The sequence below is a fragment of the Schistocerca americana genome, chromosome 4 (assembly GCF_021461395.2).
Source record: "Schistocerca americana isolate TAMUIC-IGC-003095 chromosome 4, iqSchAmer2.1, whole genome shotgun sequence".
In the NCBI taxonomy this organism is placed as follows: Eukaryota; Metazoa; Arthropoda; class Insecta; order Orthoptera; family Acrididae; genus Schistocerca; species Schistocerca americana.
In genome coordinates, this window is record NC_060122.1 from 52,776,691 (window position 1) to 52,795,736 (window position 19,046).

At 40.1% G+C, this 19,046-nt stretch overlaps 1 protein-coding gene across 1 annotated transcript in view; it reads left to right on the forward strand.

Annotated features, from left to right (window-relative positions):
• Positions 1-532: 532 nt before the first annotated feature.
• Positions 533-19,046, forward strand: part of LOC124612595 (basic salivary proline-rich protein 2-like) — a 123,217-nt gene continuing 104,703 nt past the window's right edge. Inside the window, exon 1 of the mRNA XM_047140878.1 lies at positions 533-820. Within this exon, the coding sequence (XP_046996834.1) occupies positions 533-820 (288 nt within the window). The remainder of the gene's footprint in view (positions 821-19,046) is intronic.

Genomic DNA, 19,046 nt, shown 5'->3' on the forward strand with positions numbered 1-19,046 from the left:
AAATTTATTTCAGGTACAAGGATAATGCCAACTAGAACTAGCTCAAATTTCCTTCTCTCATCTTTGATATTTTTCCGTCACCAAGAGATTTTGTGCTGGCTCTCACTGGCAGAACACTGCACAGAAGAACAAGGAAAGAATGTAAAATGTTCTCAGTCCATAACATTTTATCCAGAATGCCTCTATTTCTGACTTCAGTCATGCACCCTGGCACTGAATCTGTGAGGCATTGGACCCATTTGTCAGAAGAAACAACCCCACCGAGGCTTCAAAAAAACCAGTTCAAAAGAGCATCAGCTATAAATGGTGTGTTTCACAGCCAGTTCTCTGTGTGTTCGTGCTACTTACACACACATAATTTCCATTGTGTTCAAGTGAGCAGTCTCTCACAGCCAGTCCATTACATTAATGTCTATCTTGGACAGCTGCAGTTGAATGAGCAGACCTATACACAAGTGAATATTACTCCTGTAGCATGAATTCCCCTCCACAATATAGCATTCACACTAAATGCAGCACCACTTTCTTAAAAATGAGGGCATACGGACTGCTACTGAGGCGGGGGAAACCGACGCCCCCGGCGGGGGAAACCGACGCCCCCGGCGGGGGAAACCGACGCCCCCGGCGGGGGAAACCGACGCCCCCGGCGGGGGAAACCGCCGCCCCCGGCGGGGGAAACCGCCGCCCCCGGCGGGGGAAACCGACGCCCCCGGCGGGGGAAACCGACGCCCCCGGCGGGGGAAACCGACGCCCCCGGCGGGGGAAACCGACGCCCCCGGCGGGGGAAACCGACGCCCCTGGCGGGGGAAACCGACAATCGGCTAGTACTACCTGTTGTCACCACTTATTTGCCATTATGTCTGGACCCTCACGGCTGCTAAACTACTGTTTGGTCTTGGTAAGACAACTTATCTGTGAAAAAATACATTTTTTCACATTGCATTCAGATGTAGCTCTGTGGCTGCCAGCCAGTGTAACATTTCCTCACTGAGTTCCTGTTTTATAGTGGATCATAGTGCGTGCAGTACAGCTTTCCTTGGCCCTCAACTAACTGCATCATTGGAACTGGGAAGTTGGTCACTCACTACAACTGCTTCGTATCTAGGGGAGGGATTAGTTGGCTCTTACAGGCAAGCTATGTGTTATCCTGCTGTGTGCTCAGTATCTTGAGCCGGGCATTCTGCTGATAGTGCCTCCTTCAACAAAATTTTTTAAAATTCTGTTTACAGTAGGGGTAGACTTCTGACATTCCAAAGATTCATCAATCACACAGGTTGATATTTTATCCAAAGTTCCCAATACTCAGGCAACTTCCACTCCCATAGTCACCCTTGGGGTGAATTTGTATAGCTTTAAAAATGCACGTTACTACCCCTCAATATTTGTCATGTCAACACAGGATACATAGAAATTCACGACTCTGCCAGATATGTGACAAGCATGGATGGAAAGCCAAATCATCTGCATACTGCAGACGTTTGCTTAACCTTGCACAGCTTACACTGAGGACAGGCCACATATTTGAACAAAATTTCCTTAAACATTTTTGCCATTTATCAGCATGACAAGAGAGAAATCAGCATTGGACTAATATGCCATTTCTGATGACTAACACCTCTGACAATACCTCAGTTACAGTCATCCACTCGCAAGCAGCACCAGAGGAATATCACAGTCAAGCAAACATTAATGGTTTGAGTTGGAGCCAGGGCATGAGTAACGACAACCAAAGGTGTATTCATTTATTTCTTATGTCTGTTACTTGTAATTAGGGTCTCAGTGATGTTCTAAGGCCTTCCATGACATCTTCCACCGATCTGTGCCCGCAACTATTGTTGCTATGATGGTCTAACACAAGACTGCAACTCACCTCGCCATCATCTTCCTTATCTTCCCCTTCTCCCTGTTCCCGTTTTCAAGCACGATATGCAGTACACTAGGACTCCCATACAAGAATAACATTGTGTGATGAAAACCTGAATAGTATTGTAAACCCCGTGAAGAAATTTGATCTCTTTTTGCTGTAAAAATGTTTGTGGAAGCGCACTTCACAATGTTGATATTGTGCTGGACTATACACAAGCACTGTAATGGAAAGTGAAGTTATAGTTTGGCACATGTGACAGATGAGATCTGATGGAATATGATCAAATGTTTTGTTGCAACACTTTGCTTACCTAGGCCTGCAACTGGATGATACTGTGAATCATTAGTTTTACTGTTTCTATTCTTTGCCATGAGGTCTGGTTTGTGTTCAAATAATTATATCAAACTTGGCACCCATTCTACATCTACATCAGTAAAGGCATGTAAGTGAGTACTTAAGATGCCAGCATCCAAGTTCAAATGCATCTGGAAGCTTAATTGTTGGCATTCTTTTTTCTGGTAGTTCATAATAGATCTAATAGATTATAGTTAATATTCTCTGACAAGTAGCTGACCCAGTAATGTTGATAACTAATTTGATAATGCTGCCTGCCCATTCATTAGAGCTTTAATGGCTGTATGTAGGTGCAAAAGTACATCATTATTTGTTCACACTTTGTCAAAGTACTCTGGGAAATTTTAACCACTGCTTTAAACATTTAAGGATGGTAAGTATTAAGTGTGGTTGTAGTAGTGTGTAATATTTCTTATCATGAACTGTTAAAGGTATCATGTTTCATTCTGTCTTTTGAGAAGAGCTCCTCAAATGTTGCTTTTGTTGTTGGTTATTTTCTCTATCATAAAACATTATAACTTTCATGACTTTAGCTACAGGTAGTTTAATAAATGTATCTGAAACAGAGTGAAGCCCATACACAACAAGAGCAGCTATTTCATTACTCAGACACACAATTCCATTATTTGCATAAATGTCAAAAAAATCTGTCTCTCTTTCTAGTGAATTTGCAAAAACAATTAAAAAATGGAAATGTGTAGCTTTGAACTCTGCACCTTCAAGTTACCGTGCAATGCTTCTATCATTTCACCATGGAGAATGGATTTGGGAAGAGCAGGTAATTTTGAGGCCATAACCTTCATTCTAAATCATGCAGAGATATATTTTCAAGCTGCAAAATGAAGAATATGAGTGGCAGTGGAAAACAAAAAACTTGTTGGTAAAACTGGTCTTCCATTCTTAGTTGCTTGAATGGTAGACAGTGAGCACTTAGAATCTGAATGCCAATAAATATACTAAGGCTAAGAGTGTGCTTATGTCAGTGATTTGAACCTTCCGAGAGTCAGGTCCATAACCTATGCAGTTAAGTAAGCGATCACTAGCATGAATACTGAGTTAGTATCAGACACCTCACATTTACCACACCAATGACACTCATCTCCCCGAGATCAATCCCTGGTCTGGTTTTTATGGCACTATTGCCAAATGGTCTGATCTTTCCAGGCTTTTGTCTAATATGGCACAATTGTTTGTTTGCTGATGAGTGTACACTGACCCCTACCTCAGCACCTCAATGCCTCGAGAAATCACAATTCTTCAGAAATGAATTTAACAATACCATGGAAAGCACACAGGCACGACAAAAAAAAAAAAGAAAAAAAACTGTAAGAAAGTGAGCTCTCAGTGAACAAGGCCTCTGTTATATATAAATAACATACACTCACACACTCACGCAAATGCAACTCTCACACACGTGATCACACTCTCTGGCAGCTGAAGCCAGGCTGCGAGCAGTTGCACATGATTAAACAGGCAATCACGTGGGGGTAAGGAGGAGGCTGGGACAAGGTGTGGGAGGGTAACAGGGTAGAAGTGAGCAACAGTAGATTGCTGGAGATGACCTGCAGGAGACAGGACATAATAAGGTTAAAGGCAATAGCAAAGAGGGTCACACTCAAAACAGTACCCTGAGGCACACCAACTTCCTGGTAAAGGTGTCTGACAAGGCAGTACCAACATTCCTTGAAAAATCAATACTTTAAAAATACCTGAAGGACATGGGGCATGTGGCCTCAGAAGTGCCACATGTAGAGAGATCAAGAATACCCATCCTTCAGAAGGTGTTTCAGGCATTCTGCAAATTTAAAAACACTGGCAGTGTCTGATATATCCACAGAAAACCATTCGCGACACACGTTGACAAAGTGATGAGATGGTCAGCTGCAGGACGGCCTGATCAAAATCCGCACAGTACAGTGGTCAGTGAATTGCCACACTCTAGTCACTATACCAGCCAGGCATGAATTACATGTTTCATCAGTTTGCAAACACAGCTTGTGGGAGAAATGGGGCAGTAACTAGAAGGAAGGTATTTTTCCGTACTGGGCTTGGGTATGGGTATGGGAATGACAGTGTCTTTATGCTGGCATCTGGCAAACGGCGCCCTCTGCCCAGATGCAGTTGTACATAAGAAAGAGCAAGTGCTTGCCCACAAAAGAAAGGTTTAGGAACATCTGAAGGCAAACATCGTCCAGCACTGTGTTGGAGGATCGATAGGAAGTGAGAGCAAGTTCTCGCCCCCTCATACTAAAGGCAGCTTGTAGCACTCGCTAATCTGTCAAAATAAGGGTACTACCCAAGCCTCCTCCACTTGTTTCTGGTGGAGGAAGGCAGAATGATAGTGGGTGGAGCTTGAAATCTCCGCAGAATAGCAGCCCAATGGATCTTGGTCCTGCAGGGCCCATACAACAGATGAGGTAGTGGAACTGTTAGAAGAACTAGTTAAGGAAATCTAGCTAGATTTTTGCTATCCTGAAGGGTGCAACGACACTGTGCATGCAACTGTTCATAATGAATGCAGTTTGCCATCATAGAATGATGGTTAAAAACATGGAGAACACATCTCTGCATGTGAGTTGAGTCACAACACAGCTCAGTCAATCAAGGCACTGGGACATGGCACAGTAAAGATGAAGGGCGAGAATGGAATATTGTGTGGTGGTAATGATGGCATTTGTAAGATACTCTACCTGGCCATCACAACTGGAGAAATTATGTTACTCAAAGGGTGCCAGGGAACAGTAAATCTCTAGTCATCCCTAGAAAGTTGCCATTTGGGTGTGCATATATGTGGGGTAGGAGTCAGAAAATGGATAGCAAATGGTAAATGGTTGCTCGAGTACGTACTAGAGACAGTGATGAGATGATGGGCAAATTGGGCAGTGCAGGAGATTTCCAGATATGGGTAGGAGTGCATGTAGTTAAAAGGAAGATGGGTACTCCCACGATAAGGCAAATTAGGTTAAGGTGACAGAAGTTCAGCCTAGAGGGCACCTCTCTGTCAGGTTCTGGGAGATTTCCAAAGGGAATGGTGTGCATTACAGTCAACGAGCAGCAGAAAGGGGTGAGGGAGTTGGCCAGTAAGCAGGATGAAGAGTGTCCATGACACGGAATGACTGAGGGATGTAAACAGTACATATGGAAAAGTTCAGGAGAGGAATGTAAAACACGGACAGGAATAGCTTCAAGCTGGGTAGTCAGGGAGAAATGTTGACTTTGAACGTCCTTCCATATGAGCAGCATGACTCCCCTCTCTCCTCCTACGATATGGAATGCCATCTTTGGAGAGAGGGAGTCAAAGCAGACTGGGAAGAAATACAAAAGCTCAAATCAGTCAGGAGGATGCAATTTTGTTTCCTGCAGGCAGAGAACTAGCAGAGGCTGCGATTCCAAGAGCAGCTGCAAGTCATCTTTTTGGATTGAAGGCCACTAATATTCCATTGGAATAATGTCATGATTAGGAAGAAGGAGGAGGAGGAAAGAGATGGAGAGGTGGCACCTCAGCGGCCATTCCTGTGTTACATTCTTGACTGCATTTACATAAACTTATGGCTCCTCTTTTTTGGTTTCTTAAACATTTTATTTTATCTGACACATTCCTGACCTTTATGATTTGTGCCACATATTGGTCCTAAACAACAAGATGTATGAAAAAGAAACCACTTACTGGATAAAGGACTGTTTGCCATGGTCATGGGAGCTGGCAAGTAAGTCAATGCAAGATCTGAAAGATCACAAGAATGATCATTCAATTCTGTTTAATATACCAGAGACCTATATTAATGTTACTGAAAGCAAATCCCTAATGACAAAAGTAACTAAACAGTTACTTTGAAATCACACTGCACAATTTGTGATGCACGTGCTTAAGTACACTAAGGTAGTTTTATTGAATTACTAATCAACACTTGTCAAACATAACAAACACTATGACAAGTATACCTCTCAAAGTAGTTTACTTGGTAGTTATTTCACAAGCAGGAAAGTATTTTCAGAAGAGTTTAGGAAGTTGGATAGGCCATGAATGTATGAAGGAGAATGAGTCTGATATCATTCTAGAAAGGTACTTTGAAATGTGTTTGCAATTGCGAGTACCTGTCATTTGTGTTTGTGATATTTGCTCAAAAATGGAGAAATCTCAGTTCCCAACTGCAATCAGTAAGCATTTTAGACAACAGTAAGTGATAAGTGTCAATTTTAAGGAATATTTATTGTCATGTTTAATGAGTATCAACTATGGTGTAACACATCGCTTTGGTAAAGGTGTACATCTCACAATGTCTACAGTACCGATGAACAATGGTCACCACCACAAAGTGATTATTATTTTTTTTTAATTCAAATGATGGCTTTAAACTTTTATACCCTTCTCTGTTGTGCATAATGTGGTGTCACCGCCAGACACCACACTTGCTAGGTGGTAGCCTTTAAATCGGCCGCGGTCCGGTAGTATACGTCGGACCCGCGTGTCGCCACTATCAGTGATTGCAGACCGAGCGCCACCACACGGCAGGTCTAGAGAGACTGCCTAGCACTCGCCCCAGCTGTACAACCGTCTTTGTAGTGATGGTTCACTGACAAAATACGCTCTCATTTGCCGAGACGATAGTTTAGCATAGCCTTCAGCTACCTCATTTGCTACAACCTAGCAAGGGGCCCATATCAGTTACTATTGATATTGTGAATCATGTACCATCAAGACAGACGTTCATCATTAATGGATTAAAGTTAAGTATTCCACCAGCTAAGTCAGTTTTTCTAAATTCTAATTTCCTTGTCCTGTTCCAGACCTCACGCCAGCCTGCGGGAGTTAAAACGCATGCATTTTGGCCTCCTCTAGTAACACCTGCCAACCACAACACACAAAATCTAGTGGAAATTGATGCAGCATATCTGCAGGGTGGGATAACGATAATTAGTTTATCGTTCTTCACAGTTCATGATGATTTCAGTGTTTTATTCTATCATGATGATGATGATACCTGGTTAGGGGGCACTCAATGGCGTGGTTATCAGCATCCACACGAATCCCCAAATTTTACATGGTCCAGCCATGCCACTTTCACAAATGATGATGGCAACACAAACAACCAGTCCATGGGTTTATTCCTTGCTGTCTCATTCTTGTTCAGCAATGTGCCTTCCCCCTAGAACTGTCAGCATCATGACAACTGCCATTACATCAGGAGAATGAAGATGAAGTCGAGCTGTCAGTAAGATTCTGTACACTAACCAATGACACATGACTTGACATTAATAATTAAAGAGAGTTACTTGTTTTAAATTAAGAGCCAGTATATGAGTGGTCTTTCAGATATTTTTTGGTTCATTTAGCAGGTAATTTAGACTTGAGATAGCATTTCAGTTAACAGTGCTAAAGAAGTTGCAAAGTTTGTGATGTCAGGAAACAGACTGCCATGGGAGATGCAATGAGACTGAAATGGAGATGAATAGGATATTAATAAAGGAGTTTATTTGATTAAGCAAGTTGGTAGTGTGCAGAGTAGCTCAGAATAGGAGGAAGTATTTTAACGGTTCAAAGCCCTGAGCTGATGAAATATGTCCTCACCCTGGGAGGAGGACAGGAAGCAGTGTGGGGTTCATTACATGCCACAGAACCAAACTTTATATGCTACTGGTGAAAATCACACTTGCTCTGCCAGTCTCATACGTGCATCCACTACTTTCACTCACCTGAGCGATGGGGCGCGTGCCTTCCTCCTCAGCAGGGCCTGATTGACAAAAAAAGAATTTGCGTGTTAATATAAAAAATACTTTATCTGCACAAGTAAAACAAACTAGTGATAAACTAAGTGTGTTTCAACATGACCTGATAAAGAACAGAATCAATTGTTTCTATCTTTTAGAAAAAGTACGGATCAGTGTATAATTGAGCATCTAATCTACTCAATTATAAACAACCATCAATATTACCGAGTTCCAGAAAGCCAGAACTTTATTCCGGTTGCACGCTTGCTATCTGAAGACTGGCAGGGACAAATAAATGTTTATTGTCATCATTTCACATAATTATTGATCAAATTTTAAAATCTGCTTAATAAAACATACAATCTTATGTTACACAGTAAACACAGTGTCACGTTTAACATTTAGGAACTGTGTGTAAGCTTGTTTATGCACCTTCACTACTTGCATTCATGTACCGACATTATATTCATCCAGTATTTGGCAATGAGAGCACTTAGTGTTTTGCAGAAAACTTCACCATAATTTTAAATTATCATGAATTTCTCTCACAGATACCCCACAGAAAGTAATAGCAAAAATGTTTATCACTTACCACATTTTTGCTGTTTGTGCAGTAATAATGCCACATCAAACACATTCAATGTAACACTCCTTTCTTTACTTACAGATGGGTACAAGTAGTGAGGAGAATGAGTGGCAGGTGAGGCAGATTATTTCTCAGGTGGATTTTTTGTAGAGGTGAGACAGAAAGAAAATCTGATGCGTATGGGAACAGGATGGATTAGGAGACATAATAGGAATGAGGTGGAAGTGGGTGGAGTAGCATCTGGCTGGTGTTTTACAATTCTGCCTTATGCCACAGAACAGAGGTATGTCAGTTGCTGGCATCTGAACAGGCTTGAAACTGAAACTCACCCTCAGTGCAGCGGATCTTGCCAATGACAGCCACTGCACGGTTTCCACCCTGGAGCCATGCGACACTGGACAACTTAACAGTATTTCTCCACTACATAGCCTTTGTAGGGGAATGTGCAGTGGCTCACTAGCCAACCCAAGTTCCAGACTCGACATCAACTATCTACTTTGGAATGCATGACTATATTAATAAGAATGCGGCCCACAATATTGGCATTGCCAGTGCTACCTACAGCAGTGTTTGTCAGTTGTTACAGACAGAGTGCTCAACTGGAAGCTTCAAGAATAGTTTTCATATTAGTGGCAATCTTTTCATGCATCAGGGCATTCTCTTCCTTGCCTTCATCAGAAAGTTGTTTCATTTGCTTCATGTTGGCATGTACCATCTGTGCCACAATGAAACACTCTTCCTCTTGTCCACTCAGGAACATCTCTCTTCTAGTGCTTTTATAATTCCTTTTGTGTCTCTGGAAGCTTTTTACCAGTGTCTTGTCATCCATTAGGTAGCCTTCATCTCTGTGTTCAAGTGCTTCTGCATAGTGTTTGAATGGTTTTGCTCCGTGTTCAAATGCCTTGTGGCACTTCTTTCTTTCATCCTGGTATCTTTCTGCCTGCACCATTCCACATCATCATACCTCCTTACTGATGTCTTGGCCCAATTTCTGTATTTTTCTTCCAGGTGTGTGCCTCATGGTTGACACTGCCATCTCCTCCATGGGGATGACAGTTCATACTTTTGGCTGCTGTTACAGTCAAGACTTTTCCTCTGAGCACAGCAACATTGGAATCTAGGACATCATCAGTGCAGCTTGCAGTGCTCAGCTTAGCTCATATTAGTGACAACCTTACAGCATATCAGGAGTATTTTTATGTTGCTTGCACTAGGAAGCTGTTTCACTTGCCCAACATTATCATGTGCCTTCTGTGTTGCAATGAAGTTCTAATGTTCATGGCTACCTGAGCACATCTCTCTCCTTGTGCATGGATCATCCACATTAGGTGGGACATATGACCACGAGTGTGGGTGGCAGATGGGGCAAGGCAGCTCCCTGCTGGACTCCCTGTAGAGAGGTGAGGCAGAAAGATGAACAGATTGGTCTGGGATCAAACTGTAGTGAAAGTCTTGATGGGAAATATTTTATGAACAAAGGTACTGGCACCAGAGACAAATCTAGTGAAGAGGAAGTGATACTGTATTATCAGCCATTCTCTCCAAAAGCATTGACACATTCATCCCACATGCTTCAGTTGTTTTCACTCTACTATACACTCCCAGCACCTTCATTTCAGAGGTGATCAGCTTTCATATGTTATAAAGTAGATCATAGAAACCTTATTTCTGCTGACTGTATTCTTCATAACCACCCTCCCCGTAATTCAAAAGACAGCTCCATAAATAATTGTAAACAATTAATTCCAAGAAACTATTGAGACATTCAAGACAAAATAAGGAAAAGAAAACAAATGTCTCCAGTACACTATCTCATGAGAAAGAAGAAAAACAGTACATCAAGAGAACAGTATCTGTACATTTGTGGTGGTAGATTTCCAACTACAGTCACGATTTTGATATGATTTTCATTAATAAAGACATGCATTAATTTTAGTTACAAGACACAGACATCAGTTTTCTTCAAGAATGGGTTATCAGTGAAAATACATGTCAAATAGTATATACCTAGCAAATAATGTAACAAAGATAAATAATATCTACACTGTCTTTGCCATCCACAATTAAGCCAAAGATAGGAAGCTCCTTCTACAAAACATACTGTACTCACTTCTGTACCAACAAAGAAAAAAACACATTCTAGCATCACCTGTCAGCTTCTGGGTTCTAATTGTACATAAACTGAACAACAGATCACAGTACACAATGAAATGGGACATTCCTATGGTTATGCAGATTCTGAAACAAACATTTTGGCAGGACCTTTATGTCTGATTGACCACAGAAAGGTTAAGGGAGCCCCTGAAAATGTTAGTATCAAATAACTTATGGTAGTACTGAACGCATCAGCTATGACCATTTATAAACTAGATTCACACCCAAATATTTCCATTTAAGTTACTACCATAATAGGTTGTACAAAAAGGTTCAGTTTTGAAATACAAATCATCCTCTGTTTCTTCTACTCACATCATTCATTCATTCATTCATTCATTGGAGTACCACTGTTTGATTAAGCCTCTTCCCTGGCTTCTCCTGGTATTCTGGTCTCAAGCTACAGGCATTGCAGCTTGTAGTCCATGTAGCCTGATATCCACTCAATGCCTCTCACCAGACTGTCACCTCAATGTTCCCCCCACTCACCTCTCTAGGATAGGAGCATGTAATTGTCTTATCCTATCTGTCACTCACTCCATCACTACATTTGTCACTCATCTCCACTACCTCCCCACTACGTCTCCTACTCCTGCCTGTTCCCTGTCCATTTTTCTGTTTCCTTTTCCCTCCCTGTAATTCTCAGCACACATATTTCCACAGCTATATAGGTAAACTTTGTATTTCTGTAAGTCAGTAAATACTCGCCCCAAATCAAAGTCCTCAATATTCAAAAACATAAATATAATAAAATATATTGTGATTTCTGGATTCTAATTAAATTGTGTATGGTGGACTGACTAAGGGGTTGCAGAAATCACATAGATAAGAACTATAAACCCACTATCCAATCAAAATACCTGGGCACCCTTATGTAACGGGCAACTGAGCATTTTAATTCAATGAGAGGTGGAGCAACTATTATAGGAAGTGAAATGATAATTAAATGGACACCCTAGCTGCAAACAGGCGGTGATGTACTTCATTGGGGAAATGTTGAAAATGTGTGCCCCGACCGGGACTCAAACCCGGGATCTCCTGCTTACATGGCAGACGCTCCATCCATTTAATCATCATTTCATTTCTAGCAAAGCTGCATGGTTATCCATGGCAATTGTTCTTTCGGCAACAGATACTGCCATCATACATATTATAGGAAGTGGCAGGTAATAGTGTTTTGTAAGCAGAATTCATCAGTCAGGGATCTGAGTACACTGAACATGGACTTTTCTTTGCATTACACCTGAATAATTAACACAGGGATGAATTTCAGCCCTTCCAAACTTGCCCAAGTCAGCTGTCAGCGATGTGACAGTTAAGTGAAAATGTGAAGGAACAACCAATGCTACATGAAGTCCAGGCACACACAGTATGCTGATGGACAAGTGCTTCTATCATTGTGGTAGGAAATAGTAAAAACCAGCTTGCAGTTAGCTGCTGCAGTCACTCTTCAGTTTTGAAGTGCAGCTAGGAGCCCGCTAAGGAAATGGCTGTGTACAGGGAGTTAGAAAAACTGGTTACAATGGCTGAGCAGCTTCTGGAAACAACATTTCTGTTCAACATAAAGTCACACTGACTGTAGCATAAAAACCTATGACTGCTGGTGAGTGGATGAGTGGAAACGAGATTTGGAGTGACAAACAGTGCTATACTCCGTGGGTATCTGACGGAAGAATTTGGATGTGGTGACTACTAAGCGAACATTATCCGCCATTACCTCTACTGCCAACAATGCAGTGCAGAGCAGGCAGTGTAACAATATGCAATTTCTCCTCTTTAACTTGTTCTCCCCTTATTGTACTTCAGGATATGATAAATGCAGAAGGGTAATTACATATTTGACATTATTGTGTACTATACACAGCAGGGGAACAGTTCACAGATAACGACCAATTTGATCAGCTCAATACTTGTACCTCTCATGGATCAGCATTGTTAGGCAAAGGCTTATAACCAGTGGCATTCCTGAAGAAGGTTTGCCTGCCGATGTTCCAACCTGAAAGCAATGGATCGTCTTAGGGATTAGTTATAAATGGCATTTTCACTCCATACCCTGTGTCTAATATTTCTACCTTGTCTGGTATCAGCTATTAAGGAAGAATGGGCTGGCATCCACCCACAGAGATTTCGAAATGTCAAGGTGTCCCCAGAAGAGTTCAAGTCCCCATAAAGGAGAACACAAAATCTTAATGTCCACTAATAGGTGTCCAGATACATTTGATTCTCTAGTGTACAGAGCAGGAATGTAAGCCTCGCACAGTGGGCTCTTACTCTTACTCACCAGGTGACTTTGCTGCAGCTGCAGTACTGGGTCCAGCCTCTGGTGACCGTAGCCGCTGTTGTTCTGCACTGCCTACTATTGTACACACAGAGAGTAAAACGTCTTTTAAGTACTTTATGTACTGCTTTAGTTAAGGCTGCAATTACGTGTAAAGTTACTCTTACTCACCAGGTGACTTCACTGCACGTATGTCCTCAGCCCCAGTACTGGTTCCAGCCTTGGGTGTCCGCAGCCGCTGTGGTTCTGCACTGGATACTATTGTACACACAGAGAGGAAAACATCTTTCAAGTACTTTATGTTCACTTTAGTGACATGGTCTTAAATTGTGGCTGCAATTGAGGGTAAATTTGCGTATTTTATCATGGACAATGATGTACTGAGGCTATAACCAATCTCAGAAGCCATAGTTACGAAAAGAAATCCACATTCATGGCATATAGGGAAAAAAATTTAAAAAACTTTTGACTGTGTTCACTGGGCACCATGTTCACAGACTGTGCTTGTACGTACCACTCCAGAGGAGAGATGCACATATCAATGACTTCTTATCAATGAATGCCATTTTGAAAGAAGTGTTGTGTACACATTATGAAAAGAGCAATAGAAAACAACATGTCAAACATAAATGTACAGATATTGTTCATTAGTGTTATTTCTATTTTGTGTGTGGCGACTTACATCAGGGGACAATATGCACCTTCAGCACTGTACAGCTACCGCAGCAGCTTTGGGTGCCAAACTACATGTGTGAAAATAAGTATTCTGTGGGGTCACCACACTGTCCTGTAAAGCAATAGGCTGCCAAAGGAGTTATTTCAACAACTGATGTATGTTGTGAGACACAGAAGAGGAACCTTCAAAATTATTGTGAGTGTCTCTTTTATACTGAATGAAGGTGATCTTTTAGTGTAGTTCACGAGTGTGATGATGAAGGGAATAAATAATTTGTTAAGTCAAAAGGGACATATTAAGTTATTTATAAAAATGTGATGCGTCAAAGGCATCAATTTTGAATTTTAAAGTAATTATAACAGAGTTTGAGAAGAAGTATAGAAGATAAGGTACAGAATATAATACATCATTGTATTAAATAGTTACACCACATGACACCTGACTGCAGTGTTAGGGGACAAACGACATGAAAGGGAAGCTGTGTTGACAGAGGAGTGAGACAAGTGTCAGAGTCCTGCACAACTGAGTAAGCGAGCACAAAATGTGAGATCAGGAGACCACAGCCTAACTTGATAGGCTGCCCACACCACCTGTCATAGCCATGCACAGAAGTTGTGACTGAGCCTTATACAATTAACTCATATAGTTTAAGTCTTTTTGGTCACACATATTATAAACTTGCCAGTCAGTACTATAGGCAAAATGTCAAAGGTGGTGGTGTATGGTTTTATCTAAATCCCAAGCTTAAATTTAAGTTAAGATATGAGGCTAAACCATTAATCATAGAAAAGAAAGTAATTGTTGCAGCAATTTGCAGATCACCATCTGGAGATACTGAAGTCTCTCTTAAGAATTTGGAAGAAATGCTCGACATTTTTCTCAAATGAGAACTCTACCATAATTCTTTGTGGTGACTTTAATATTAATCTATTGGTCCAGAGGCCAGTAAAATACAAGTTTTTAGACATATTAAAAGCTTCAACTTGTTTCCCCACGTATCAGCTGCCACTAGAACAACAAAATGGATCAAATGGCTCTGAGCACTATGGGACTCAACTGCTGTGGTCATTAGTCCCCTAGAACTTAGAACTACTTAAACCTAACTAACCTAAGGACATCACACACACCCATGCCCAAGGCAGGATTCGAACCTGCGACCGTAGCAGCAGCGCAGCTCCGGACTGGAGCGCCTAGATCCGCACGGCCACTGCGGCCGGCACTAGAACAACAGATTCCAGTGAAAGCCTAATAAATAACATCTTCTCAAATGTGGTCACACATGAAGTTGCAGCTACAAATGTGAATATAGGATTATCAGATCATAATGCACTAACCTTTAATCTCACTGCAACTCCCAAGGAGGGGAACATAAAAGGAGCACAAACGATGTTTCTCTACTGAAAATTGTAATCAGTTCTAAAATAATGTTAAAAATGCAGTTTGGCCAGAGGTCTTGGCACAAACAAACACAAATGATGCTTACAATACATTTGCTTCCACTTTTATGGCATACTTTGAAATGTGCTTCCCAAAAAAGCTTTTGGGTTACAGATCATCTGGATCCAAAGGGACCTGGAGTACACCCGGAATTAAAACGTCAAGTGAAACCATAAAATTACTAAGTTTAAAGTTAAAAACATGACATGATCAGCAGTTTGTTGAGTATGTGAGAACATACAGACAGACTTACTGCAAAGTAGTATCAAAAGCAAAATTATTAAGTAATGATAGATTAATAAGGCAGGCTAGTAACAAGTCCAGAATGATGTGGTAAAAAAAAAAAAAAAAAAAAAAAAAAGAAGGTCAAACTAAAGAACAGGAAATCCATCTTAAAAATAATGAAAATATCCCCATAGAAAAAATGCCATGGCAAACAATGTAAACAATTATTTTGTTAATATTACCCTTACTTTAAGCAGTAAATTTAAGCAACAATTAACAGTGATGTCTCCAATGGTAAATACCAGCATGATGGCAATCCCATCAGACGAGCATTAAGTTCTAAAAGTCATTAAATGCTTGAAATCCAAATTGTCCTCTGGTATGGATGATGTACCTGTATCAATAATTAAGAAAATTGCTCCATGTGTTGTCAAACCTATAGTACACATAGCAAACTTGTCCCTTAGTGAAGAGATATTTCCGGATAAACTAAAAATCTCTAAAGTGATACCTCTATACAAAAATAGCGAGACATAAAATAGAAAATTACCAACCTATATCTCTCCTCCCATACTTCTCCAAAATACTTGAGGAATTAATGAAAATCAGGGTTACAAAATATCTAGAAAAACATAAACTAATAAATAACAGTCAACATGGCACAGTACAGAAACAGCCATATTGCACAGAAATAGTAAGAAATTTTGAGTCAAATAAACAGGTTGTTGGAATTAATCTAGATTTAGCCAAAGCCTTCAATACTGTGAACAATGTAATATTACCAGGGAAACTTGAAGCAATATGCATCAGGGGTACCGTTAAAAATTGGTTTGAATCCTATCTGCAAAACAGGTCACAAGTTGTTGAGCTGAGGTCCTCCAAGAGTCTTCACAATTTTAAACCCATATCTGAACCAAAACAAATTTAAATAGTTGTTTCTCAGGGCAGCATTCTGGGCCCATTGTTATTTCTTGTTTATATCAATGACATACAGGCTCCAGACAGCTCAGCCAAAATTCTACTATTTGCAGATGACACGAGTATCATAATTAGTGATAAAAAAGAATCACTGTGTACTACAGCAGAAAAAATGCTCTCATACATACAGTCATGGTTTTATTCAAAAAGGGCTAACATGCTCCAATGTATTTCCAGCAGAGACGAAAATGGTAAAGTAGGTCTGAGCAATAACCACACATGTAAATTACTAAGAAAGTACTTTGATCAACTCTTGAACTGTAGATAACTGAATTGTTAGCTAGAATTTCCAGATATTTGTTGAAAACATGGAAGCAGATCTACCACCTACAGCAAACAAACAAAAACCCTGAAAAACAACAAAGCCAGTGGAGAAGAAATAAAATCATCTCAACCATAACTGGTGTCAAGCAGAAATGACAACTAACCTTCAGATTATGTCTGAAGAAATATGGGAAACTGAAAAGATTCCAGAAGACTGGAAAGTGGCTCCTATGCAGGGTGACAACATGTTTCCACACCACCTCAACTGCATCTTAGAGGAAATAGTAAGATAATTGAAACAAAAGGCAAAGAACATAAGCTGTCACAATGAGACTGGAGACTTCAGGAAAAAGAGATACTGAAATTCAGTGTCTAGTATTTGCAAATGATTATGCCATTCTTTATAAAAATATAACAAATTCAGAAATACAAATCAACCTCTTAGAAGGAATACCTAACAAAGCAGCTTTAAAAGTTTCTGTAGAAAATTTTTTTTAGGACAAACATAAAAAAATGACCCAGAAATCCTAGTAACAGATAATGAACTGATAAAGAGGGTTTATAAATTTAAATATTTGTGAGGAAAGATTCAAGGCAATGGCTTCAAAAATATTTGCTGTAGACAAAAGAGTATGTAAAATGGAGAAAGCATATGATATAAACATGAACATTTACAACAAGATGTGTGTGTCTAAAAATTTGAAAATACAGCACTACAGCACAGTAGTAAAACCAGAATGTCTCTATGCAAGTGAATGTTTAATGTTGAATTATGAATTATACAAACTTCAAGTCCTAGAATTAAGAATCATTTGAAAAATACTCAGACTGCTAGGAAATCCATAAGTATGAATATTAAGAAGTAATGAAGTATATTGCAGCATAGGAAAAACAATTGAAATGCTGCAGAAGAGCTGACTATTATTTTTTGGACATTTATACAGAGTGAACAGCAACAGGTTAACCAAACAGATTGTTAAGCATCTTTGGGACAAGATGTCAACAACAGGACAGATTCAAGTAGTTAGGAAAGATTTGGAAAGAAATACAAGAAAAAGACCCAGCAGAATGATAGGATTTCAAGAAGAAAGTGTTGCAAATGGAAGCATTCCAAGGCAGGAAGAAGAAGAGGAAGACAGGGTCAGAATGGTCTCAGGAAGAAAAAAGGATAGATAGTGAAGACGAAGGAAACCTGGAAGAAGAACAAAGGAGGAAGCATTGAAATTAGTATGTGGTCATTAGATACCCCAAACAGAAAAACAAAAAGAAGAAGAATGTCTGTGATGTCATTAATATAAAACATCAATATCAAGGGCCCCACACACTTCCTTGGAGCACATCTACAGTTACATCTACAATGTTCCATATAGTTCTATGCAGTGTCCTATGTACCGATATATCTTCAGCCTTGTCACGAAGCTCTTTTCATTTGTACATATTTTTTATTTAAACCACCCATCATCAATGCATTATGATGTTGGTACATCATTAGAACATTAAATGTTGGGAGCAAAAACAGAGAGACGTCTTAAGTGAACACTGTGCACTGTGTTATTGTTACTTATGCAGCCGATACCAATAATGTAAGAGTGAGCACACAATGTATGCTTTAAGTCAGCCTTTCCCATCATTGTGTTTTGTGTTGTTGGGGGCATTACATGTGATCTAAGACAAGTTCATATGCCTAGGGATCAAAGGATACAGTTGTCTTTTCCACCATTTTTACGAAGTACATTACCTTGTTCTCACTTAATGTGGACACATTCTTTTAGGTAAATTGTCATTCTATGAATATTATGTTGACACAAAGCACTGCTACATTTTAATTTAAAATGGCTAAGTGGGCAAAATGAGAACAGTGGTGTTTATGAATATGTGGTTTCAATGGTAACGTTTTCACCATGTATGGGTATAATGCCATGGGACAGAGCATGGCAAGGAAAAATTTTCTAATTTAAAGGATGATTGTTTTGACATTATTGACCCTCCATTTTCAGAAAGACCTTCAGCATTTGATGAAGATCATCTGAATGCATTAATCCACGATGATGCACATCATTGCACTCAAGAACCAGAAAATGTGATGAAGTATGACCATTCCGTCACTGTGCAGCATTTGAATACAAAGGAGAAGGTTCAACAATAAAGCATATGGGTACCACATGCCAAACCATATAAATCAGTGGTTGGCTGTATGTACATTACCCTCTTGCTTGTTCTTGATTAGTGGGTGAATACCACTGACCATTTCTAACCTGTATTGTTACTGATGACTAGAAATTTTGTTTTTATGCTAATGTAAGAGAAAGAACGGAAACGAATGCTTTAATCCAAACAAAGCAGCAGTGCCACATAGACTTTTGAGCATCCACACAAGATAATGTTATGGATATTGTGGAGAGGTCCGGTGTTAGAATATTGCTGCGGGGTGTGGGAGCCTTACCAGGTGGGATTGACGGAGGACATCGAAAGGGTGCAAAAAAGGGCAGCTCGTTTTGTATTATCACGTAATAGGGGA